General features: G+C 58.6%; 1 protein-coding gene across 1 annotated transcript in view; it reads right to left on the reverse strand.

The window, feature by feature from the left end:
- The window catches only part of CCDC57 (coiled-coil domain containing 57), a 107,738-nt gene that overhangs the window by 68,672 nt on the left and 27,363 nt on the right, over nt 1-11,703 (reverse strand). Inside the window, exons 12-16 of the mRNA XM_077756610.1 lie at nt 11,546-11,674; nt 10,151-10,407; nt 3,076-3,177; nt 1,580-1,737; nt 1,423-1,497 (exon numbers count right to left, since the gene is read on the reverse strand). Coding sequence (XP_077612736.1) covers nt 1,423-1,497; nt 1,580-1,737; nt 3,076-3,177; nt 10,151-10,407; nt 11,546-11,674 — 721 coding nt within the window. The remainder of the gene's footprint in view (nt 1-1,422; nt 1,498-1,579; nt 1,738-3,075; nt 3,178-10,150; nt 10,408-11,545; nt 11,675-11,703) is intronic.

Raw genomic sequence — 11,703 nt, forward strand, 5'->3', positions numbered from 1 at the left:
AAACTGGCTCCAGGCTCCGAGCTGGCAGTCAGCACAGAGCCCGACGCGGGGCTCGAACCCACGAACCGCGAGATCATGACCTAAGCGAAAGTTGGACGCTTAACCGACTAAGCCACCCAGGCGCCCCGATTATATTCATTTTTTTAAATTATTTCATTTTGTGATTAAAAAGAGTCTGAGAGGGGCACCCAGGTGGCTCAGTTGGTTGGGCGTCCGACTTCAGCTCAGGTCACAATCTCGCGGTTCGTGGGTTCAAGCCCCACGTTGGGCTCTGTGCTGACAGCTCAGAGCCCGGAGCCTGTCTTTGGAGTCTGTGTCTCCTGACCCTCCCTTGCTCACGCTGTCTCTCTCTCTCTCAAAAATAAATAAAAAACATTAAAAAAAAAAAAAAGAGAGAGTCTGAGAGTGCCAGATTCTTCCAAAGGCCAGTGGCCACAGCAGACTAAGGGACAGGTCCTGGCACCACCAGCCTACGGGTTCACGTGAGGCCACGTTCTGCTGTGCGTGTGGCACTCACATGCCCCCAGCAGGAGTGTGAACACGGGGCCGGGCCTCTGGCTCGTGCGTGCTGGGCCGGGGCGGGCACAGGTCGACGGTGTCTGTACGGCAACCTGGAAGGCTCAGGTCTAACTAGGGGTGAAACTGCAGTAAACAAGCTGTAAAGCTTTTCTCCCCCGTGTGCACGTGCTGCACAAACACCACGGCCACAAGGTGGCCCCAGGTCGCCCTTCCTCCGCAGCCCCCCGCGCTCTCGCTCCCGACCTGCTTCCCGATCGTCACACGCCTGCTTTGTACACAGTCACCTGCTGCTTCTCCGGAAGAGGAAAAGGGAGGATGCCCTGTAGCAGCTGGCCGGCCGGCCACACGCTGGCCCCTCAGGCTCTCTGGGGGCCCCCCAGTCAGGCCCGGGCTGCTCCCAAGGGCAGGCGCTCGCCCACACCTGCCCTCCCCCGGGAGCCTGCCTTGTGCCTTCCGCGCCCGCCTCACCCTGCTGGCCTCACACGCCTCGGCCTGGGCAGCCGCCAAGCGCTTCCCCAGGGCCGCTGCCCCGGGGGGGCGCCGTCTACCCACCGAGCGACCCCGACACCGGCGGCGAGGGGCGCGCTGCCCACAGCGAGGTAGGAGACCAGCGGTTCGGCAGGAAGACGGTCTCCTGAGAACCCGGAGAGCGTACGACCACGACAAAAGTGAGAGGCGACCTCATCGCTCAGTGAGATTTGTTTTCGCAATCTAACGTTAGCGCTGTTAACACAACTGTGAAGTTCAAAGGCTGCGAAACGCCAAAAAGCCTAAGCGCCACTGAGAACACCCCCCGAGCAGGCAGCCTACGGAAGCCGACCCGCAGCAGCGAGAGCACAGGCCAGGCGCCCGGGCTGATGGGAGCCTGTGCTGGGACCCCCCCCCCGGGCGGTGAACACTCACTTCCTCCTGAACACGTCCTCCTCCTTCTTCCTGGAGAGCTGCTCGGAGTGAAGTCTGCCTTCTAAGTCTTTTATCCTGAAACGGAGAAAACGTCGGCTCAGGGAAAAGCAGGGGTGCCCCCCGCCACCCGGCCCGAGGGGCAGGTGCGGCTCCACACCGGGCGTCCTTGGCGGCCGCCAGGTCCCTGAGCTCCTGCTCGCTGAGCTGAAGCCGGTCCCGCAGCTCCGAGTTCGCGGCCTCGGCGCTCTGCAGCGACCCCGCGGCCTGTGCCACAGCTTCCTTCAGCGCCGCAACCTCCTTGTCCCGAAATTTCACCTTCGAGGGAGAAAGAATTCAAAATGAAGCTGAAACCGGAACAAACTGAGGAAAGAGAAGAAAACTTACAATCCAAGAGGCAACAAAACCACGAGGCTGTGCTCACACGTGAGACGCCTGCAGTGAATGTGCAGGTGGGGAGTGCGGCCTGGGCGGGCACGCGGGGAGCGCGCGGTGGACGCGCAGGGGAGGGGTGCGGCCTGGGCGGGCACGCGGCCCACCGGCACAGCGCTGATTCCACCCAGTTTCCCGGCTCCCCTGTGAATATTAAATACTCAATCAAACACACAGGTGGAGAGCGTAAGGCCGTGGCTGCCCACACGCGCCAGCTTAAAATAACCTTTCAGGGCCTCGGTTTCCTCAGCCGTAACTGTGGGCGCTGGCGACGACTGCGGCGCCCAGATCAGCGGTAGGCGTGTGCCAGCTGCGCCTGTGTGAGGGCCTCGCAGGGCAGGTGGAGGTGGGGCAGGCATGCAGTGTGCACGTGCCCAGTCCCACCCTGGAGCCCAGGGCGGGGACCCCTGGTGCCACCTGCTGTCCTGTCCCGACTCTCAGAAGTTGCCAAGCAGCCTCGTGAGGGTCCCTGTGGGCTCTTCCAGGACTGGGGGCAGGGCACCCATGCAGAGGGGCCTGGCGGGTACCTAGGAGGGCACGGCTGGCACACAGGGAAGACCTGGTGTCTGTGCCAGAAGGCGAGGCTGGGCTGTGGCCTGCGTGGCATAGACACAGCCACGCACAACTGCCAGGGTTCTCGGGGCCTAACAGCACCGTGGGAAGGCTGGCGGCCTGGGGAGGCCCTCACTGAGTGCTTCGGCAGGGGCTCGCTCTCTGGCGCCTGCTGAGTGCCCTTGCGGGTGGAACCCACCGGGTGACAGCCTTGGGCTGGGGGGCACGCCTGCTTCCTGTACCACCTCCCACTCCCTCAGGGCTGGCCCTGCGTCCATGCCAGAGGTGGGGCCCGCACGCCCCTCGGGTGCCCCGGCAGCACCTGGCTGCCCATGTTCACGAAGGGCGGCCAGCACCCCGGCCGGGGGCCCGAGCCACACATGGGCCCCAACGCTGGCTGGGCCTCCTCTGCCCTAAGTGGATAAGCTCCACCCCCCGCAGGCCCAGCTGAGCTCACGGAGCACACAGGTGGGCAGCGGGGTGTCCCTCGGGGGCCGGGGGGCAGCTTACCCTGGGTGGGGGCACACCTCCCCAGGCAGGGGCAACCAGAACCGTGGCAGCAGCCCGCCTGTCGCATCGCCCCACCACCCGGCCCAGAGGCGGCCTCCCTGCTCCCGAGCGAGGGGCACCTCGCGGCAGAGGCGGAGCTGTCGCGGCCCGCGGCCACCGCACCTTGAGCTCGTGCGTCAGGACCTCGCGGCTCATGCAGTCGGCCCGCAGGCGGAACTCCTGCTCCCTCTTCTGCATCTCGGACTCAAACTCCCGCAGCAGCTCCTGTAACGGAAGGGCTCGCGGTGAGAAGAGGCGGCGGCACCCGAGCAGAGACCACGGCCACCGCCAGGCGCCACGCAGGTGGGCTCGAAGCCGGCAGGCCGCGGACATCCCCCCTGGCGGCAGAGGCGCCACGCCGGCACTGGAGACATGGCCTGTCACGCCTGCATAAACCGCCTCTGCGGGCCCATGGCGTCAGTTTGCCTCGATGGGCGCGATCCGTCTACTTGTCCACACGGTGCCACCAGTGTCGGCCCGGCACCCGTTGAGCCGCTGGAGCCTGTCCTGGGGGCACACAGACGGAGACCCGCTGGGGGCTTGGGACGGGGACCTCGGTGCGCTCACCCTGCCCCTGCACGGGAGCGGCGCTGCTGACCGCTTTCCGGGTGGCTCCGGCCACCTCCACGTGGCACACCCACGCCACTATGTCCCCACATGCGTCCAGAGCTCTCTGCTGGCTCCTCGCCAGGATGGGCAGCCCTGTCCCCCACGGCCCAGCGTGGTGACCTCAGGCCCTGAGCCTGCTCTGTAAGGAGGCCGCCTCCGCTCTCCCAGGCTCCCCCACAGGCTGAATTGAAAACATGGCCTTGTCGTCATGAGATGCGAGTGTTCCCTGCGCAGCAGCAGCGCGCGGTGAGCCTGGTTTGGAGGCGCGGCCCGCTGCTTCTCCCGGACGTGGGGCTGCCGTGCCCCTCCCTTCCCCTCGCGCCACTCTGTCCCCTCTGCCCCCCCAGTGCTGTCCCCTCGGGCAACGTGAGCCTCGCTCTGCAGGCTCGACGCTCCGGCCCAGGGTCCGCGTGCTCTCGTCAGGGCTCCGGCCTCCGCCGCTCTGCAGGCAGCCCCAGCCTGGCCCAGGCCCACCGCCCAGCAGGGCCCCCGGGGAGCAGGAGGCTGCCAACTCAGCCCCCCCACCCCCCCGCCTTCTCCAGCTCCAATCTCTTGGTTCCCACCGTTCTGAACTTGGAAGGGAATGGAGGCGACTGCAAGTGGCGCCCCTGGCCTCCAGCCAGGCCCAGAGCTGCTCCCCGGAGACTCCCCTGGAGCCTGGCATCTGCAAGCGTCTCCCCGCCCGAGCGCGCAGCCGTCTGCTGTCCAAGCCGCCGCTGGGAGGCGGGGCAGGCTCTGTGTCCAGTGTCCCCTCTGTGGGTTTCCAGACGCCTCTGAAATGCGTCCCGCTCGCTGCTCTGGAGGCCTTGTGTTCTCAAGGGCCTGCGCTGAGAAGCGACTGGCTCTTCTCAATGGCCTCGCTCTGGTTTTCCACGGTGTTTCTAGAATGCGATCACTGAACTGAACATCCGATTTATCCTCCACGTCTCTTAAATTTTCTACCAGATTTTGTCTTTTTTTTGGTCTACATTCTGAATTTCTTTCTTTAAATACACTTGTGATTGTCAGAATTCTTCCTTGACCTGTGAGTGGCCCTTCCTCCCCGCATCTTGTTCTTGGGTTCAGACGTAAAACCCATCTCTGGGGGGCACTAACCACATGAAGCCCCCAGCACGTACCCTGAGACCCTGAAAACTGCAACAGAACATGAGGAGTGGCTGACCTGTCCCCACCCCACTCCGGACAGGCTGAAGGGCAGGGGGAGTCACAGGATCACTGGCTGGTCAACAGACCTCTAGAGTGGCCAGGACAGCCAGACGCCTGTGTGGGCACATCCAGCCTGGGCCGGATGCCTCCTGCTGGCCGCCCAGCTGCCTCCCACCTGAAGTGGGCACACGATGGTGGGCATCAGGGCACTGAGTCAGCAATCACCTCAGTTCTATACAGGGTCATTTTCTCCGTTATTCTCAGCTCCTTTGCCATGCTTCTGGCGATTCTCAAATGTCCCAGATGTGAGCACAGAACCCGCTTCAGATCCTCTGTACACCACCACCCCCGCCTCCCCTCTGCGCTCTCTCTCTTTCAAAAATAAATAAATATATATTAAAAAAAGAAACATAAGAAACTCACTGGAATGATGTCAAAATTATATCACCTGCTATTCATAAGACACTGTTAAGGAAAGGAAAAGGCCAGGTCCTAAGTGGGAGAAAATAACTGTAACATATGTATCTAAGAACTTGATTCCAGAATATATAAAGAACTCTAAAAAATCAATAACATGATGGCAAATAATCCATCTTTTAAGAAGGGCAAAAAGGTGAACAGATACTTTACAAAAAAAGGTATATTAATGGCCAATGAACGCAAGGGAAGATGCATAAACTTGGACCGAGGACAAGAAAATTAAAACCACAATGAGACACCACGACTCGCCCCCTAAAATGGCTGACGATACGCTGTGCTGAGAAGGGCGTGGAGTGGCTGAAATTCTAATCTACTGGCGCTAGCAGGAACATAAAATGGCACAAATGTCCTGGAAAAAAGGTCGGTGATTTCTTACAAAGTTAAATATGCCCTTGGCACACAACACAACCCAGAAACTCTACTCCCAAGTTATTTAGACAAATAAATGGAAGCCTGCCAAGAATGTCCACAGCAACTTTATCCTTAATGGCCTCAAACTGGAAATGACTCACTGTCTGAAATGTCCACCCACAGGGAAGAGCCGTGCAGCACAGCTACACGGCGCAGTCCCACCCGGAGCGAACAGAGCCTACTCCTGAGCGTGCAGCACAGCGTGCACGGGGCTCAGAAGCACCCCGCTGCACGGAGGGAACCGGACAATCGAGAGCACATGGCGCAGACTCCGTGTGTGTGTGGGGGGGGGCCTCTCCCAACAACCAGCGTCCCCGTAACGGCAGGATGCAGACCTGTGGTCACTGGGGCTGGAGCCATTCACTGACCGCCAGGGCGCATCTCAGCCCTTACACGGGTGCGTGCGCCGTATGTAAGTCACCGAGCCGACTGGGGCACCTGCGTGGACAGGGGTCCCAAGGTCAGCTCTGCACCACAGGCACCAGGGTCCACACCCACTGCCTTCCTGCTCCTCAGCTGGGCAGCTCAACACTGTTAAAGAGAAGCGCACCAAGCTCCTGCCCACTGGCTCCTCCGTCTGCACACATGGGGGTGCCTGCCCCGTACATGGACCCGCGGCCGATGCCAGGCCAGCCCCGTACACGGGCCTGCGGCCGATGCCAGGCTGCCCTGACCACACGTGCCCAGAGCTCCCCACACTGCGTTCCCAACAGCCCCTCCCTGCAGGCTGCTGCTTCTCCAGCCGAGATCCTCCCTCCATTGCTCAGCTCTCTCCATTTTTAGTCTCTTAGTGTCCATTCCCAATGGTCTCAGGAAAAGAAAGCCCCACAGGGTCGACTTGGCCATGGACTAGAGGTGTGGACATGCTCGGTCCTCAGGAGAATGGGGGCACAAAAGCTACACGGGGGAGGGGCAGACTGGGCTGATGCAGAACACTGGAGTTCGTCTTTGTCTCTCCTGTCCTGAAACCTCACGGTGCCCCTGACCCAGCCCTGTGGTCAGAGGAGAGCAGAGGTGACATCGGGCCCGTGAAGCCCATCCCCACGGAGGAGCACACAGGCAACACGGCAGAGCAAGCGGGACCCCAAGCGATCCCTGCTCTTGAAGAGACCTGGACAGACTCGGCTACGCAGAGGAGGGCCTGGGAGGAGGCTGAAGCCCGCCCGGAGGTGTGGCCACACCTGCCACCTCCCTGGGACGCCCTCCCCCGGGGAGGCGGGCGGGAGCCGCACACCTGCCCGGTGACACACGTACGCTGGATCCCTGGATCTCAGAGGGTCGAGTGGGGGGCTCGGAGGCACTCGCAGAAGTACAACGGAAAGCATACGTTTCACTCTTTTTATCCTTTGAAAAGCAAAATGAGGTATAAGAAGTAACGTGAGATTCCTTAAACTACAGAACAGAGAATTAAGAAAGGAAGAAGATACAGAGAGGAAAACCTTTCATTTAGGAAAGGAAAGAAAATCCTCAAGTACAGATAGAAGAGGGTCAGATTCTAGCTCTTCTAATATGTGAACGTCCACAGGAAAGACTCATCTAGTCTCTGAGTTCAATTCACCTGACTGACTACCTGGACGCCTGTGTATGGGGAGGGCATGGGAAGTGTGGGCACCGTGAGTGAAGACGTAGACAGTGAGGGAAAACCCTGCCCCAAACAGAATAGGTGTATTTCCCAATACGCTAATCCACCACTGGGCACACTGAAAGAATAACAATAGTTTCATTACGTTCTTATTTAATTTACAGTATATTTAAATAACTTCATTGTGAATTTGTATTTTCTACAATAATTTAGTTAAGCATAATTTAATTGTATTTCGTTATCATAAAAAAAAGAAGTAACGAGATTCTCTCTTACTGGGAGCAGAATACAAAGTCATTTGGGGTTCTCTCCTAACATGTTACACAACCACGAAGAATTTGGTCTCTGCTCTAAGTTCTGCAGGTGCGGGGGGCTGGGTCGCGCAGCGGAGCGCCGGCCGGGGTGCGGGGCTGGGTCGCGCAGCGCAGCGGAGCGCCGGCCACCCTCCTGCTGGTGCCCTCACAGGCCCTGCCCTCCCACCTCCCACTGAAGGCTCGGCCCGGGGTCCCTGGTCTACACCTGCTCTTTGGCAACGCCCCAGGCTGCCAGCTCTCGCCCCGTGGCCTCCCAGTGCTAACCTCCAGAGTGCAAAGTCCCCTCCTGCCCGACACGCTGGCCTGGAAGTGCGGGAGCCGCCTCCCACGTGACCTGCCATCATCCGCGCTCTACCCAGGGCTGCTGCCCGTGAGCCCTACACGGCCACCGGCACGTCAGCCCCCCGTGACCCTGAAGGGCTGCCCCGGGCCCCCAGGTGCAGCCTCCACACCCCTTACCGCTGGCAGACTTCTGCTCACAGGCCCTCTTCCTGACCTCATGTTTAAAGAGGCCAGCCCCCGCAGCCTGCCTCGCTGTGTCATGCAGGTGACTCCCTTGGGACCTCCCAGCAGGGACTGTACCATTCAGGTGTCCGTTTTGCCCCATGGAGGGCCAGATCACTCACCCAGCAGGCAGGTCCAGGTACTCACACCCTAACTCCGGACCTTGGAAGACACCTAGCACGTGGCTCGTGTTTAAAAATATATATATATGTTTCGGGGCGCCTGGGTGGCTCGGTTGGTTAAGCGTCTGACTTGGGCTCAGGTCATGATCTCACGGTCCGTGGGTTCGAGCCCCGCATCGGGCTCTGTGCTGGCAGCTCAGAGCCTGGAGCCTGTTTCCAATTCTATGTCTCCCTCTCTCTCAAAAATAAAGAAACACTAAGAAAATTAAAACAAGGTTTTTTTTGTTAAATGAATGAATAAATCATTCCTACTCTGGTGGCTTCTAGTCCTGTGATGCTATAACCAACACAGGAAAAAAAAGCTTCCCTTCAGCCCACAGCCTACAACTTGCAGGTATAATAAGAGTCAAACAGAGCCACTCAGTTCTCTTTATCTTGTATTTCCTTTTTCAGGAGAAAAACCATTATCACCACTGAATCAATTCGACCTCTGACAAGTCAACAATGGACACAAAGACCCTCAGAAACAAGAGGTGGGAAACCATGAAGCCAAGAGCACGTAAGAGCCCAGTCAGTCACTGAAAGAGTAAGATGTGGGCAGCAGAGTGGGGTTCAACCAAAGGCACCCTGTTCCCCACAAGCCACATGGGCTCAGACTGTTCCAGAACCACGCTGGACAAAGGCTACCAAAGCGGCCACCCTGGGTGGAACGCCAAAGCTGAGGAGTTGAAACATCATTTCCTTCCTTCCAGAAGTAGGGCCGGCAGGAGAGCCTGCCTGCCTGGGTCGCAGCAGCCGCCCGGCCCAGGGTCATCACTGCCTCCGAATGCCGCTGAGTGCCTGCTAACAGGGACGGCCCCACGGCCGCCCAGGACCCTTCAGGAAGTCCTCTGGACGTGACCCCAGTGCCAGGGGACGTACCTCAGGAAACCCCCTCACCTCCTGGCTAAGTCCCAACTGCGCTTTCCTTCGTCCCGCTGCTCAACCCCTGTTTTGTGCCCTTACAACTTGAGCTGTTTCCAAAATCAAACCTGCTCATAATGGACAAAGTTCTTTGGTTCTAGAAAATTCCAAAAGAAGTCCTCTGCAGGAGATTTCAAAAGCTCTTTCTCCTTAGTTCAGAATGACAGATCTCATTTTGCCAGTCTCTGGAATTTCCAGATGCGTGTGGATTCCCCATACATACGCCTATTAAATTTGCTTTTCTCCTCTTAACCTCTCATAAGCAGAAGGACCCTTGAGGGGACAGAAGTTCCGCCCCCGCCAGCGGCCGTCCCAGGGCAGGAGAAGAGCAGCTAAGGGTTTACACCCTGGAGGCGTCCTGGACTCCGGTCCATCTGTGCTGGGCATCAAGGGGACCTTGGGCAGGTTGCCCAACGCTTCGCAGCTGCCGCCCACCTGTGAAGTTCTGATCAAAACCGCGTGCCTCTGCTGTGAGCAGCACAAGGAGCTTCGTGGAGCCGTTTCCATAAACGCAGCTGCTGCTGTGAGGACACCAGGTCAGCACACACTCGGAGACCAGGGCGCCTGTCACCCCGGCACCTGCGTCCACGCGGCACAAGCGAGACCGTCCTCTTTGGCCAAGCCCAGCGCAGCTGCGTCCGCCGGAAGTGCAGGCCGAGTTTCAGTGTCACGGAGTTCAGTGTGGTGACAGGTTTAGTACGACCCGCCGGCTGACGCGCTGCGTGGAAACTTAGGACTCATCACCTGCGGTTTCCCCCAAACACACACGGTTACCACAATGTGAGTTCCCAGCTCTTTTCTACAGCGAGTAACTCAAGTGTTAACTTTTCAATATTTTTTCTAAAATGAATAAGGGGACGACGTTTATCCCCTTGTGAGGAGACAGACACTGGGGGTTCTACCGGCGAGGGCCAGACGCCCGCCGCGCCCTCCGGCCCACCCGGCACGGAGACCTGCCCCAGGAATTCACCGTGGAGCCCACGGATGCCACACAGGCAACACGAAGGCCACAACAAACCCGTAGCGATGTGGTTTCCGGGTGGGCGGGCCGGGGCCCGGCGCCCTACCTGCCTCTGAAGGGCAAGTTCGCCGTCCAGCTCCTCGAGCTTCCTCTCCAGCCTCCACTTCAGGTGTTCATACTGTTCCCGCTGCTGCTCCATCTCCCCGTTCTTGTCACTATGCAAACAAGGCAGTGTCAACACACGCACGGACACAAGAGGGCCCGGCCGCACCGCGAGCGTGACTGCCTGCACAGGCCGCCTGGGACGGGGTCCGGAGGCGCACAGCACGGTGCCGAAAGCGTCCAGGACACAAGCCAAAGTCGCTGGTCACACCGAGGACCAGGAAGGGAAGGAGCAGTCAGCAGGAGCAGACGCCAAGGTGACGCAGACGTCCGAGTCTCTCATAAGGGCTAGTGAAGCGGCCGTTATTTAAAATGCTTCAACAAGCAGCTTAGTTCAGCCTTAGAAAAACTTAGGAAGAATCCAACAGGAATTGAGAACTAAGAGGCACCGTAACCGACAGTTCACCGGGCGGCTCAACGGCCGAGTGAACAGAACATGATAGAGACAAGAATCTATGAACTTGAAACCAAAACAACAGAAATTGCCCCATCAAATAACCGAGAGACACAGGAGAAAATGAGCAGAGCCCAGGGAACGAGGGACAGCCACAAAGGAGGAGTGTTGGTGCCACTGAGTCCCAGATAGAGGAAGAGAGGAGGGCCGAAATGTACTCACAGAAGCCATGGGAGAAAATTTCCCAGATTTGGCAAAAAGAAAAAAAAAAAAAAGGAATGGACAAATAAATGACCTGAGGAGACACTTTAAAATGTAGAGCACTTGGGGCACCTGGGTGGTGCAGTCGGTTAAGCGACTGACTCTTGCTTTCCGCTAAGGTCACGATCTCACGTTTCGTGGGACCAAGCCCCACATTGGGCTCTGCGCTGACAGTGGGGAACCTGCTTGGGGGGTTCTCTGTCTCTCCCTCTTTCTCTGCCCCTCCCATGTTTCTCTCTTGCAAATGAAGTAAATAAACATAAAAAATAATAAAATGTAGAAGACTATAAGTAAGGATGCTTTAAATCCTCTGAAAAAGTTACAAGAAAAAATCAGTACGCCCACGGACGGCAAGCTGGCCCACGTGACACCATGATAAAAGCACCTGCCACATGGGGCGCCTGGGTGGCTTAGTCGGTTGAGCGTCCGACTTTCACTTAGGTCATGATCTCGCGGTTTGTGGGTTTGAGCCCCACGTCGGGCTCTGTGCTGACAGCTCGGAGCCTGGAGCCTGTTTCAGTCTGTGACTCCCTCTCTCTCTGACCCTCCCCTGCTCACGCGGTCTCTCTCTCTCTCCTGGAAATAAATTTAAAAAAATAAAAAATCATAAATAAGTAAAATAAAAGCACCTGCCACGGACCCTACAGGAACATCACGGTGTGATCGTTAACCGTGAAGTGCCACTGTCCGTCCTGCGGGTGCGGTTATGGCGCCCCTTCGCTGCGGGGGTGCTGGCCGTGGCTGAACTCTGCAAGCCTGTCCTCTGGCCCCCGGTGAGGCGGCGCGGGGTGTGATCGTCACACACCACACCGCCTGCACAAATGGCGGGCGCGCTCACACGC

The sequence above is a fragment of the Crocuta crocuta genome, unplaced genomic scaffold (assembly GCF_008692635.1).
Source record: "Crocuta crocuta isolate KB4526 unplaced genomic scaffold, BGI_CrCroc_1.0 scaffold50, whole genome shotgun sequence".
Taxonomy (NCBI): Eukaryota; Metazoa; Chordata; class Mammalia; order Carnivora; family Hyaenidae; genus Crocuta; species Crocuta crocuta.